The 15,752-nt window shown below is 33.5% G+C and overlaps 1 protein-coding gene across 1 annotated transcript; it reads right to left on the bottom strand.

Moving 5' to 3' along the window:
• Window positions 1–7,939: 7,939 nt before the first annotated feature.
• On the bottom strand, window positions 7,940–11,971 carry LOC119666488 (exportin-5-like). The gene is made up of 3 exons (XM_038075766.1): window positions 11,933–11,971; window positions 8,134–11,871; window positions 7,940–8,075 (listed from the first exon to the last, which is right to left on the bottom strand). The coding sequence occupies exon 2, from the start codon at window positions 11,853–11,855 to the stop codon at window positions 8,166–8,168; it is 3,690 nt and encodes a 1,229-aa protein (XP_037931694.1). The 5' UTR covers window positions 11,856–11,871; window positions 11,933–11,971; the 3' UTR covers window positions 7,940–8,075; window positions 8,134–8,165.
• Between the last annotated feature and the right edge of the window lie 3,781 nt (window positions 11,972–15,752).

Here is a 15,752-nt window from a genome sequence, read left to right as displayed (position 1 = left end):
TATAATGAGCGCTCTTGAAGTGCTCCAGGCAAATCTGCACCATGCTAAGGGAGCATCGGCCACCTTGTGCAGAATTGCCCAAATCAATAACATCGCTCTAGGACTTATCCAAGAGCCGTGGGTGTTTGATGGCCAAATACGGGGTCTCAACACTAAATCAGGTAAGCCGGTTTATGACCGTTCGATAGCAGTGCCACGTGCAGCTATCCTAATCGGTGGAGATGTAAAATATCTTCCGTTAACCAACTTTATTTCTAGAGACCTAGCAGCGGTTCTAGTCGAAGTCCCAACACTAGGAGGGGCCACAGATATAGTCATGGCCTCTGCCTACTTCCCAGGTGATGAAGTAACCATTCACCATCGGAAGTCCAGCAGCTGATCAACTTCTGCAAGTCCACTGGGCGACAGCTAATCTTGGACTGTGACGCTAATGCTCACCACACAGTGTGGGGGAGCAGCAACGATAACAAAAGGGGTGAGTACCTATTAGATTATATTATGTCGATAGGATTAAGTATAGCTAACAAAGGTAGTAAACCCACTTTTATTAATGCAATTAGAGAAGAGGTATTAGATCTCACTCTTTGCACCAGAGGTATTGAGGAATCTATATGGAACTGGCGAGTGTCGGACGAAGTGTCCCTCTCAGACCATCAACATATTAGGTTTGAAATTCCCGGTATATCCGAGCAGCAAGATAAAGTGTACCGACCAAAGAAAACCAATTGGCTTAGGTACAGGGACTTGGTGGGTTCCGAAAATTTTTCTCTAGCTAGGCCACTAAGAACTCGTGAAGAGATAGAGTTGGCTGCAAACCATTTAGGTGAGGTTTTACTGACCTCCTTTCACAACAGCACGGTTGCAGGTAATGCTTCAATTAGAGGTAAGGTTCCTTGGTGGAACTCGCAACTAGCTAATAAGCGTAAACTAGTAAGAAGCTTATTCAATAGAGCAAAACGCTCTGGTAGTTGGGAACATTATAGAACAGCACTCACCGACTAGCCATTGTGATAGTATTGATAGGTTGCCTGAGGCTGCTAGACTACACAAGGCTTTAAATAAGGTCAAAACAAATGAAGTAGGCCTTTTAAAAAAACCGGACGGATCCTTCACTACTGGTCGTGAAGATACCCTCGAGTTTCTCTTGCAAACACACTTCCCTGGCTCCGTAACCGGACCACCATCACATTCATATAGGGAAGTTACTGCTCCTACATGTCAGGAATACGCACTATCTGGTGTTATCTTTGACAGGGACAAGGTGAAATGGGCGATCAACTCATTTCAACCATTTAAGGCGCCTGGAGGCGATGGTATCTACCCTGCTCTATTGCAGAATTGTATAGACATCATCATAGACCCATTAATAAAACTCTTTAGGGCTTGTTTTACTATGGGTTATATCCCTCATTCCTGGAGAGGAGTGAACGTGATCTTTATTCCCAAACTTGGGAACAAACCTATGGACCAACCAAAGTCCTACAGACCCATTAGTCTTACGTCTTTCTTATTGAAAACCGTCGAAAGGCTGATTGATCTGTACATACGGAATAAATTGGAACAAACTGTCCCACTCCACTCCACCCAATATGCCTACTCAAAACGCAAATCTACAGAGGTCGCGCTGTATCATTAAGTCAGCAAAATTGAAAGCACGTTTCAATCTAAAGAGATCGCCTTATGTGCATTTCTGGATGTAGAGGGAGCTTTCGATAACACATCTTACGAATCCATATCTGGAGCACTGGCCCGTAAAGATATAGACTCATGTACAATAACGTGGATAGATAGAATGTTGCGTGATAGGAACATATCCTCCAAGTTAGGCAGCACTATCGTAAGCATTAATGCTGTACGGGGCTGCCCCCAGGGTGGGGTTCTCTCACCATTGTTATGGACGCTGGTAGTCGATGACTTACTAGTTAAACTGGAGCAATCTGGGTATCATGCCATAGGTTATGCAGATGACCTGGCAATCATTGTAACAGGTAAATTTGACACCACAGTTACAGACGTAATGCAGGCGGCATTACACAAAGTCTCGAACTGGTGTATCAAAGAAGGCCTAAGTATTAACCCAAAAAAGCGGTAATTGTGCCTTTTTCCAGAAGGTACAAAGTAAATATTGGGTCCCTATCTATTAAGGATACGGCTATTGAATACTCCGATGAAGTCAAATATTTAGGGGTCACCCTAGATAAGCGTCTTAACTGGAACACTCACCTGAATAATATAATTGGCAAAGCCACCCGGGTCATGTGGACATGTAGGACCGCATATGGTAGAACCTGGGGCATAAGTCCTAGAATTATATCATGGTTATACCGCACAATGGTCAGACCCATTGTATCTTACGCAGCTTTTGTTTGGTGGAATAAGGCGCAACAAAATGCTGCAATAGTCAAATGCAATAAACTGCAAAGACTCGTATGTATCGCTATGACGGGATCTATTAGAACATGTCCCACATCAGCACTGGAGTCCATAGTGGGTCTCACCCCTCTGCATCTCTTTATTAAAAAGACAGCAGCTATGAGTGCAGCTAGGCTACACCCTGTCATCGACATGCACGGAAGTCTCGTCAGTCAAAACTCTATCTACAGACTAGTTCCTGGCATAGAGATCTGCGATAGGACAGATCGCATGAACATGGAACTTCGCTTCGGTAGGAAGTTCGAAGTCCTCATACCCGATCGATTGGACTGGGTAAATGGCACTCCTGGATTTGAACCAAAAGTGATTTCGTGGTATACTGATGGCTCAAAAACCAAAGAAGGAGTTGGTGCTGGAATATTTGGTCCTAACACCAGAATCTCGCTCGCGCTGGGTATATGGCCCACTGTCTTCCAAGCAGAGGTTCACGCCATCGAGGTCTGCGCTCGTATCAACATTAACAAAGGGTTGAAAGGCGCCCGAATCTGTATTTATTCAGATAGTCAAGCAGCAATCAAAGCGTTATGTTCCTGGAAGTTTTTCTCAAAGCTTCTAGCAGACTGTTATGACACACTACAGCAGCTGGCAAGCAATAATAAAGTGACACTGTGCTGGGTGCCTGGTCACACAGGAATTCATGGAAATGATTCTGCCGATAGTCTTGCACGGGCAGGATCCGCCACTCTAATTTGTGGCCCAGAACCTTTCTGTGGATTAAGTTGGTCTACAACTAGGTTTCTAATCAATGATTGGATCTCAACCGAGAGAAGTCGCTACTGGCGCGACAGTCGAGGTAACCGTCAGGCTAAACAGCTGGTTCTCCCTTATAGTTACAATAAGATATCCTCCTTCAGCAGAACAGAGTTGAGGTTGTTAGTGGGATATCTAACGGGTCACCATGGGCTACGTTACCATCTCAACAAAATGGGCCTATCTGAAGAGATAGATTGTAGACTCTGCTTAGAGGCAGAGGAGACAACCAGCCACATTTTATGTGACTGCCCAGCTTTGATCTGGGCCAGAAGGAAATCACTGGGTCGGGAATTGCTTTCACCTTCCGATATTAGGAAGTCCTCAACAACCGACATTTTGATCTTCGTTCGAAAGGCGGAATGTCTTTTGTTCAGTTAGGGTCTGTTGTAGCACAAAAGATCAATCATGGTCGCAGTGCTCTGCTCAAATGGGAGCTAGTACCCTGTTATTTCCTATTCCTATTCCTATGATACAGCTTGCAAAGAAGCTTCTTGTAAGTTAAAATGTGTTAGTTGACTGTCTAACTTGCATTTGAATAAATTTAGTATACAGAGGTTCTTTTCTATGCAAAAATTTCTTTACGTACCTGAAAAAACTTAGTTATAGAAATGAGTTCGCTATAGAGAGGTTCACTATAAAGAGGATCAAATATATAAAAAAGCAATGTCTTTAACAAAATTTCGTTATAGGGAGGTTCGCTATAGAGATATTTGGTTGTATTTTTAAATATTAAATTTTTATACTAAACTGATAGGAATAAGTTTTAGCTTAAAATGAATATAAGGCATTAAAGTAGTAATAAAACTTAAAATTGAATTAAAAAAGTCTATTTAATTACTTATTTTTTATACGTAAAAACAAAATTTATTTTCTGTACGCAGAGTTTTTCCGCTGAGTGTATATATTAAAGTCTTAAATTTTTTATTTATTATAATTAATTACAAAATATAAAATCTTATAACTAAGATCAGAAAAAAGAGCGCGAGCTGCCAGGGCCTTCAGCTCGGATTTTATAAATTGAATTTTATTTACTAGATTACAGGCTTTAATTTAATTATACATCAAAAGTATATTTTTAACAGTAATTGTTTTTAAAACGCTGGTAAGTGAGATATTAGGAAAGATATTACTACGAATAGAATTAAAAAAAGGTCAATCTTTAAGTATATGATCTATGGATGGTGTGCTATTACAAAATGGACAGTTTGATGGCTGATCGCCACTCAAAAGGTGTTCATGAAAAAGCTTTGAATGTCCCATACGCAATCGCATAAAAATCTTACATTGTTGACGAGTGCATGATTGTGGGTATATAGCCTTTAAATCACTGGTATTGATCGACTTCTAGTGATGGTTGTACACTGGCCATTCCATAACCCATTCGTCTTCTATATGTTTGTTTATAAAATTTAAAACTTCTTTTCTTTTGGATGTCTTGAATAAGAATAAGGGAGAGCGAATGGCGGCAGAGGTAGCTTGATCTGCTAGTTCGTTTCCTTTAATTCCTGCGTGCCCAGGAACCCACATGATTTTAATTTTGTTTAAAAACCGTATGCAGTTATTTCTGTTAGCACAAATAAGTTCGGTGTTATTATTGATATTTTTTACAGCTTCAATCAGTGAACGAAAACAAACACTAAAGTGCAAAACATAGTGTACTGTTTGTCATCTTTGTTAAAAAACACTAAACGAACAGTACATTAAAAAAAGTCCAAAACAATTCAACCATTTTTAGAGTTTGTGTACTTTTCACGAAGGTAGTGCTCATTATAACGATCTTTTCACGAAGGTAGTGCTCATTTTAGTTATCTTTTGCCGAAGGTAGTGGCCTTTTTAGTGATCATTTTCCTAAGGTAGTGGTTTTTTAGCGTTTGTCGAACAAAACGATTTGGCAATTTAGTTTTTTTGCCTTTTATTGGCATTATAAATATAATACGAATCATTCAATCGCAATAAAATATTAAATCTATGTAATTCATCCCCTAATATTAAATATGCATCAATAAATGCATACGCAATATCTTTATTTAAAAACACAAACAAAATACATGCAATACAAATGCAAACAAAATTTTTTCTTCTTCTTATGCAAACGAAGCAACAACAATGCACATTAAAAACGTTTCCAAATCGTTTTGTTCGACAAACGCTAAAAAACCACTACCTTAGGAAAATGATCACTAAAAAGGCCACTACCTTCGGCAAAAGATAACTAAAATGAGCACTACCTTCGTGAAAAGATCGTTATAATGAGCACTACCTTCGTGAAAAGTACACAAACTCTAAAAATAAAGTTTATGTTCGCGGACACAAACTTTAAAAATTTTTTGATGTGTTTCGGACATGAACAGTACACTACGATACTGTACTGTTTATTTTCGTTCACTGGCTTCAATTGTAGATTTACTGCCGGTACAGAAATTTGCCTTTGTTGCATGTTGCGTGGTCAGTAGCAAGTTTTATAGCCAGAGTCTCTGCATTAAAGATGGAACAATGGAGTGTAACTAATTTAGTCGTGATTATGGAGCCATTTTGTTGTATTATAGCGAATGTGACATGATTTTCAGTTTTTGAACCGTCTGTGTACAATAGAGGCCAATTGTTTTTTATATAGCAATCAGAAAATTCTGCAAATAGTTGTCTATAAATTTTGGTGGTTGTGTTACTTTTTCTATAGGTTTGCAGGTCGATTACAAAAGATGTTGACTTAAGAAACCAATTGGGTTCATGATTTTGTATCATACGATGAGGTTTAATGTCGAGGTCGATCAATTTAGCATATTCAATACACCGCACAATTGTCGACTTAACTCTATTTGTTCACTTTTGATGGAATACATTTACAACGTCTTTATGTAAAATAACGTTGTTGCTGTACAGTAGTTTAGGAATAAGTTTATAAGTTGTTGACTTAACTCGATTTGATATTGTAGGTAGCCCAGCTTCTCTCAATAAGTTTTTGATTGGAGTTGTGGGGAACGCAGCAATACTCCTTCGAACGGCAGCATGATAGGGTGCATTCAACTGTCTAATATTGCTGTTTGCACACCATCCAAAGAGTAGTAGAGCGTAATCTAATTTAGAGAGTATAAGTGATTTAGTGATATTAATCAAAGTTGATACATGAATAAAAAAATGTTTATATGAAAAGTATTTAATAATGTTAAATTTGGCAGCTAGGTATTTTCTTAATTCTAGACATTGTTGCTTAAAGTTAAGTTTGTTGTCAAACTCTATACCTAATATTTTTAAATAATTAACAGCTTCGATATTTACGGCATTGTAGCTTAAGTTTAGTTGGTTACAATTCTTTTTTTTACAAATGTGCAAAATTTTACATTTATTTAAGGCAAGATTAGCACCGGAAAACTTACTCCATTCTTTTATGTCATTTAATATCTCAGTGAAGATTATTTGAAGAATAGGTATATCCTTAACTTTGGAGAATATTATTGCATCATCAGCGTAAATAGCATGATTTTAATATTATTTTACTTAATGGATCAAAAGCTATTATAAATAAAATTACTGATAATGGAGATCCTTGTGGAATCCCATTATACAGAGCAAAGATATCGGAGCGAATTTAATTAGTCCTAACACAAAATTTGCGATTAGTCAAAAAGGTTTTAACAAAATTAAAGATCCTTTGACCAACTTTCCAAATAGCAAGCTGCTGAAGCACAACGTGTACTCCGATGCGATCAAATGCTTTTCCAAAATCAGTAGCTAACATAGTTACATGATTTTTTCTAGAAAGAGCAAAAGACGCATAATGCTGGAGATGTAAAAGGACATCAGTTGTGCTTTGATTCTTCCTAAAAGCGACATGATTAGGACTAATTAGGTTGGTTTTAGTTAAATACCACAAAATTCTATTAGCAATGATTTTTTCTAGAATTTTACTCATACATGGCAGAAGTGAAATCGGGCGATAGTTACTAGTTTCAGACCTAGATGTTTTAGATTTAGGTATGGGAACAACTTCAGCAGTACGCCAACTTAAGTTTTTTTTATTATATCAAACTTATTAACTTAATTTTTGTAAACCATAAAATATCACTTTTTACTTTAATAAATTCAAGGTGTCTACAAATATATCTTGGTTTTATTACGATTTGCGTTTGTCATATGTGTATTTACTTAGATATATATTATGAAAATTTATAAAAAAATTTTTCGAAAAATCAAAGCCAATCCGGTTAACATTCTAGTTAAGCATCAAAAAAAGCACTCAATTTTTTTGTATAGTGGTTGTTTTGAAGCACTGGTCGAATACTAGTATTGACAAAAAAATTTGGTTCAGAAATTTTAATAATCACAACCGTTTAATTCGTTGATTAGCAAGAAACACAACAAAATACCACATATTGTTCGAGGGCAAGTTGTATAACGAACTATTTTAAAGAAAATACTTGCATGTATATTGCTGTAATAATTGTAAAATTTTAAACAATGAAAATTTTAATATCACTACTTAAACAAAACTCTACATTCAATATGATAAAGACTAAAATAAACTTATTTTCGTTATATTATTTCGTTGAAACATGAATTATATTATTTATTTATACGAAAAAACCATTCTGAAAAATATTTAGAGTCCATAATTAATTTTCATTTATTTCACATCTTACTTATTTAATATAAAATAAATACAATTTTTATACAAAAATAAACAAAGCATGCAAAAATTGTATGTTTTTAAATTTAAAATAAATAAAAGAATATTTTTATATAACGTTTCTTTAGATTTAAATAATATTAAAAATAAATAATTTTTATTTAAAAAATATTCTATTATAAAGTTATTGTAATTCGTATTTTGGAGAGCCACATTCAAACGTATTTGTACTGTTCAATTTAGAATTACATACAAGTCTTTTCATCTGAAAGTAGTTATAAATAATTATAAATATAGTAATGGAATTTTGTAAATGCACTAACTTTATGTGCTGATAATTATTTATTTATTTGGGTCATTTGCTTGTATGAAAAAGATTTGGTAAGCCTAAATTTTGGTGTGTTTCGATAAGGTCGATAGAATGTTTTATATTCTGTGACTGCATTGGTGGTAAATTTGATATTTGTATTTCGTGTCGAAATAATTGATTAATACTTCGCCCAACAAGATGTGTAGTAATCTTTTTAAAAAGATCCTTCTTCGTTTTATCAACCTTATTTCCTTTAACTGAGGCTACAGACATTTTTTCTTCAAATTTTCGAATATCAGCTATATTAACGCTTGGTACATACTGTAATATTTCTGTAAGCACACAAAATCTCGGTCGCAATAGTTCATAAAATTGTACCCCAAGTGTTATAAGTCCTGCTTGGTTAGTTTCATGTTGTCCATGTATTTGGAGCCCTTGTAAAACTGCAGTAAAGGCACTTGCAGCTTTGTTAACATCGATGAGTTGTTCAGCAGCTAAAAACCGCATGACTGGAGCTAATATATTAACAGCCTTTTTGCTACAAATACCGTCATTCCAAGATAGTGCACTTAGTAAAGTTCTTAAAATATAGTTACTAGTAATAGTATTTTTTAGTAATTTCGCTCCTAAGTCACTTATAATATCCGATAATAGTGCTGACTGTGTAGCACGGGAATGAGTAACGCCATCCATTGAATGCTCGTCGTGATCCATTACATCAATTGTGGCACAAGCGACATTATCTGCGCTTATCTGACCACCAACTAGTGCTATTTTTAAAATATCTAAGTATTCTCTTGTAAGGGTTCGATTTAACATATCTTCTAATACCTCTTGTGAATCGTTTAGTTCTTCACTGAGCTGCCCGGATTCATATAGAGATGTTATGTAGCACCATCGTGTCATTAGTCGGTCACACATTAGAGGTGTAATATGGACAAATAAAGGCAAAAGAACTGTATCGTAAAAAGCAGGCGGACACGAGTAAACAAATGGTTTAAAAAATACACGAATTATAGGACGTAAGCGATGATCAGGAACTTCCTCTAAACAGGCAAAAACACTACTTATTAAGGCTTCTGCAATACATTGTAGTTGATACAAGTCTCGTCCCAAAGATGGACCAGTCGATCCCAGCATATGATAGCATCCTTCATAAATTAATGTCATAAAGTGCTGCATTTTATCAAATGGGGTGTGTTGTTTTTTAATTGCAGGGTCCAGTGGATCAGTAGGCACGCTGCATACACCCATCAAGTTTTTCTTTTCATGTTCCAACATTGTATGTATATTTTTGTATCCATCAGAAAGTGTTTCCAGTGCTTCACGCCTAAAGAGCTCATTCAATATGCGAAGTAATGGTAGAATGTGAGGCAATAAGGGAATAATATAAGGTGAAGCTGGATTGCGATATATAGGATTTCCAAGTTCAGTGAATCCAACAACAAAACCACCACGTGAAGCACGATCAGGATCATCAGGCCATGAACATCGCTTAATTACACCAAGCACGATATACAATGCTTCTATAATGTTTCCTCGATTGGCACAATTTGGGTCACTTTCAAAAGGATATACTGGAGCTTTGTTTAAACCCACATAGTTCATAAAATCAAATGCCGATTTAAATACATTTGAAAATGTTGTCCAGCGATGCAAAACGTCCTTCAATATATCACCTATAAATGCAGACTGACGTTCGTAATCACAGAAATGATTGGAAATAAGTATAAGTGCTTCCTGCAAAGTAATTCTTTCCATTTTGCTTATTTGATGTTGAGGTTGTTGTACTATAGTCTTCACGTGTAAATTTATTTGATCGAAAACTGGTAACAACAACAATGGATATTTATGGCCTAACTTTACCATTAACGATGCCGCATGCCGACGTAAATTTTTACATGCTTGTAGACGATTCGAATTTTCTTTCGCATAGATATGCTTGTCATTATACACCAATGCCGTAAAAATTTTATCCAGCACTCTCGGCAAAAGTGAAACTCCACTCATAGCAACTACGTTGTTAGAACTTATTTGACAAGCAGACATACTAAGAAAAACAAAAAGCGCTGATATACACGACAACAATACAGAGAGTATCAATGGATTGTTTGTTTCTATTTTTAAACATTGCTCAAGAAGTTGTAAGCCTGATTGCACTGATGGACGTTCTGATACCATTAATATACGGCTGACTACACTATCAATTACAGAAACAAGAGCTTCCCATTCTAAATAAATTGGGTCTTGAACACTACAAGATTCATTTCCTGTTTCGGTATGAGCTTTTGATAAGCGAACATTCAACCATTGTTCACAGCATGCAAATGTGATAAGCGGTTGTATCAATGTTGTTTGTCTAAATAGTTCCAGGATATCAGCACGACATCGATGATAAAAAATAGCAAATTCTTCTTCACTGTCAAATTCTAAACAAATATATGCTGCCGTGCTTATATTCAGTGGTATGGTACGACTATTTGGATACGATGTTTTAATAATTTTAGGTGCAATAACTTCAATGAGTTTTTGCACGTATATATTTATAACATTATCTTTTGCAATGGCATCGTGCTTAATCAGAATATTCCATATAAGACAAGCACCATGAGTTATAGTCAAAGAGGGATGTCGTGTCAAAGATAAAATGCATTCTAAAAAGATTTCAAAATGAGGAGGTCTATGCATTGTACCTTCTTCCTTTCCCCAAAGTACATACAATTGCTGAGCCATTCCATTTAAAACAGTAATTATTTTTTTTAAAAATATGTGATTTTGTTCAAAAGACGTAGGAACTGTTAAATCTGGTAATACTTGGCTAGCACTGAATATATAACGCATTAATTCCTCTCCAAACAACATTAATAATGGTTTCCTTTCTTTTAACTGTCCTTTCCGATTTGTAATTTGCGACAAACACTCAGCGGAGTTACATTGAAAGGCCTTATCGTTTAGTAGTATACATAGTATTTGAAGCAATTTACCATTGCTACACGTAATATGACTTATTGAAACCCACTCAACAAATCCAGTTACAGTTAATAATACCATATCCACAACGCGACTATGAGCTTTAGCTCTTTGATAATTTGTATGTGTTGTAGCTTCGCGAAATGCAGTCACATGGAGTTCCACAAGCCGTAAAAAAAATTCAAATATATCATTCATGTTATTCGTAAGAGCTTGGTACATATCTTTTCGACGTTGATTTGACTCTATCGTCTGAAGTATCGCAACATCTTCCACTAATCTTAAAAATACTAAAAGTACTAACTCTGTTTGACATTCTCCTTTTGTACATGCTTCGGAAAGTTCGGATAATAGACTTGTCCATTGCTGTGGCCATTCCCTCTTTATCATTTCAACAATTATACGCGATAATGCATCTTTCAAATGAGCTAAACTGGCGTCCTCTGCAGGACCTACTCCCAATAATAGCAACTTCATGGCATTTTCTTTAATAAATATTTTTTCTTCGTGTGCGATGCAATTCCACTTCAGCTTAATAGTATACTCCATTAGCTGGAGTCCAAAATGTTTGACATTTTGTCCAAAGTGAGGTGCACTAGCTAAGTATAGCCCTACTTCAGCACATAGAGGAGATTCCTCTTTAAACCGTTCGCAAGCAATGTAAGCTTCCATACGAGCTTGTTGAGTTGTTTGTGGATGCATTATCAAGTCAACGGCTTTTGCAAGCTCCTCAGCTAAAGCAGTTGTTGATGAATGTTGTGTCATTGTTTTGTGATTTCAACTGTAAGATTAGAATTTAGATGTTATTTCTCCTTTACATTAAAAATTCTATTATTACTCACGTTCTTCTCCTTTACATTAAAAATTCTATTATTACTCACGTACTTCTCCTTTAAATTTAATTAAATAAATTAAATTTTACAATCGGACATTGAATTTGAATTTTTTTTATTATTTATAATAATTTGTTTGCATCATAAATTCAAGAAATTCATTATATACAAAAAATGTGACATATTTTTTTCCAAAAACTTCGGCATAACACACTTTGTTCGAAAAAGTAAGTTATGTTCGGGTTGCAAAGATGTAATATTTTTTATGCAAGTGTTTTATTTTGATTTATATTGTTTGTATACATTTTGATATTTTTAAAATTTTATGTGGATGTCTGATTCTTTATAATTTATTTTTAATTTTAAGTCTATTATTGAAAATTAAAAAAAATTTTTTTTGTATCAAACAAATTTATTTTAAAAATATGTTTTGAAATACGACCATTCAATATATAATTTAAATACTCACTGAACGTACTATATGTATATTGAACGATTGATTTAGATAAACCAAAGAATATCTTTACAAGAACGGAAACTCCGCCCACTTCGTGAGAGTGCATTTGAAATTGTTTTTGAAAACTTATTTTTTATAACATTTCGGCACACGTATTAAATACATGTGATCTTACCACGATAACATCAAATTGTTCTCTTTTTAGGGTTGCAGTATAATAGTTTGCTGCTACTTGTTAATCATATGTTAACTTTTTAGTAATATAAAAAACTTATGCTTCCTTATTTGGTTAATAATATTACATTACGTAAACAAAATATATATTGTAACAAGTAATATATGATAAATAAATTTATAAATTAATATATAATAATTTGAATCAATTAATTTAAATCAGTTTAGTTTGTTTAATAATGTAATATATATTCAGTAAATTAATTTTTGTTGCTATTTTCATATGAATTTTATAATATTTTAATTTATTACGTTCGGCAACAAACTTTTGTAGAAGCAAATTTTTTAATTAAATAAAAACAAACAGTTTTGAATATTTCTTATTTAGTGAGTTATATTTTCTTATATATTTTTAGAGCGTGTAAAACATTATTTCAAAAACAATTTTGATATAATAGCATTAAATACCGTTTTGATGTGAAATTAATAACAAAGATTGAAGCTACTACCAATTCACTTTTTTATACGGCAGCACTTAAGTGATCCATGATAAATTGTGTTTCTCTGCGAAGACTTAATTTTTAAATTTAGTGCCAAAAAATATGTTGATGGGGAAGGGTGTACGCGCATTCCCTTTAAATGTGTGGTACGTATTATTGCCTTGCATGCATTTCTAATTGATTAGTAACAATAAATCTGTTGATAAGGGAGGATGTGCGGGCATCCGCTCTAAATGTATGTGGTGAATAATACTTATTATTAATTTACGTACATTAGTGTGTGATCAGTAGCGAAAAATCTATTGATAAGAGTGGGTGCATGCGCATTCATTGTCGGATTTATGCGTTTTTCTTATGAAGATATGTTTTTATATAATTTTTAACAATTTTTAAATTTTAATATTGAAAAATTTTTATTTTATACTATGATTATAAAATATATTTATATATAAATACTAAAGTATTTAAAAATATTAGCTAAGTTTAATTAAAAGAAGTACAAGTTGTTTACATAATTTATTATTGTTAGGAAATGAAATAGACTTGATTATTTACCAGAATTAATGCAAGATTTAAACGAGATGTATGCTATACATTTTTAGTTCATCTGCTTGATGAATATTATAAATTTTTACATAATATAAATATTAAAAACATTTATTTTATTTGTGTTGATTATGTATAGAATATATGAATATTTTCTTCAGAATTTAAATGACCTTAAAAACATAAATTTATTTGGGATATGATTATTATCATGTAGCGCCTTATGTTTATGTTTTAAATATTTTTATCTTAATGTGAACATAAAATGCACACTTACTAATATTTTATAATAAATAGTAAAATACTTTCGTTAAACTGTTTTATTAGAAATATGCATAGAAATTAAATGAAAATTAATTTTCTTTCATCATTATTGTGTGAAAATTAAAAAAAAGAACTATAACAAATTTTTTACATCTCTTGTATTTTCCTATTTCTACATTTAGTTTATTTAGCTATGTAGTTTATTCGACCAAAGTTCAAGATTTGGTATGCATTTTCCACACCACCCAAGAGGTATGCATAAAGGTGCGTTATCGAGTTTATATGTCGGTTCCCCAAGAGGCATATCCACCATTATATATTGGTTATAATTTTTTACAGATTTTTACAAATACAAAATTAACAGAATAATAATTACAATACTTTTAAAAATTAATTGCAAATTTAAATATACATAAACTAAAAGCAAAAAATTATTAAAGTAAAAACTTAATTTATATGTAAAAGTCAACTGAATATCATGTGGAAAACTAAGCTTATGAATGCGTTACACGCAAGAGCTTTTGCTTATAATCAGGTGTATTTAGAACCCTATTAAAAAATTTTAACAGGAAATACATGCGTACCCTTATAAAAAGAGTTAAAATACTGTCTGTTTTGCAGTTTTGACAGCAAACATATGGACGTATATTTTTTAATTTTTGGTATAAAAATTGTGCTATACCTACTTTTTGGTAACTGCTATTAAAGTGTTTGCAAAATTTTAACTACTTTTTGTTAAATATTTGCGCAGTAAATTTTGTATGATTTGGCGCAACGAAATTTTATATTACTCTCAAAAAATCAAAACCAAAAAACAAAACCACACTCTTTCTTACACTCTTCATGGTAAACTTTTTGAAATATTCCGTTCTCAAAAGTACTCGAAGCATCGGAAAAAGGTGAAAAGGTGAAAAATTTCAGTGATTTCAGCTGGTGTTAGTGCACTTTTCACTAACACTTTCAAGAGCTCTACGGCAAATTGTTGTTGTGCGAAAAAACAAATTTTAGTTCACAATGGAGTTGCCGTTCTTGTAAGGTATTCTTTGAGATAAACGAAGTGGCGCGGTGGTAAAGCAAATGTATTTCAGAACACACTTCTATGAAAACATAAATAAATATTGAAATGAAAAATGGATTGGTATGAGATTGATGTTGATGCAGAAAATTGTGTAAAATTTAATGAAAACTCTCTGCCTTGGGAAAATCATGTACTAAATAATATTGGTGGTAAGCATGAAATTCTTATTAAATTGTAATAAATTAATATTTTGTTAAATTTTTTTAAGCGAATGATCTAGGTGGTGTTATTAAAAATGGCGAATTGGCTTATCTTGCAAATAATTACAAACTTAAAATTGTATCTCTTCGAAATGGTCAAGCAGTATCATCGTATGAATTTTTAGAGGAAAACGGCTTTGGACATTATTGTATTCAGCATATATGTGAAATTTTATGCGAAAAGCTTGGAACTATATTAGCAATTTGTTTACATAATGTTAGAACTTTTAAAGACAGTGTTGTTGCGATATATTCTGTTGAACAGAACAGAATTTTTGTATCTTTTGCATTGGAATTTAATATTTCCATCATATATTATATATCGCCACCAGTTTCGCAGAAGTCATTACTTCAACGATTCGATGGATGCCTGGCAATTGGCTCTGCTTCAGGAACTTTAGTACTGATAGATTTAAATTTAAGCAAAACCATGTCGTCCCACCAGCTTGAGTGTGAAGACCACAATTTAAAGAAAGATTGCCGATTTGTAAATTATACACAGCCTTTTGAAGAATCACTTCGACAGTTTGATGAATGTAGAGCTAAACAGGTTCACTTTGGTATTCAAATGGAAGGTAAAAAATTGCAAAAATATAATTAACGTTTCTAA

The sequence above is a fragment of the Teleopsis dalmanni genome, chromosome 1 (genome assembly GCF_002237135.1).
Source record: "Teleopsis dalmanni isolate 2A chromosome 1, ASM223713v2, whole genome shotgun sequence".
Lineage (NCBI taxonomy): Eukaryota > Metazoa > Arthropoda > Insecta > Diptera > Diopsidae > Teleopsis > Teleopsis dalmanni.
Note: the sequence above shows the minus strand (reverse complement) of the source record. Positions and strands in the feature narration are given on the sequence as shown.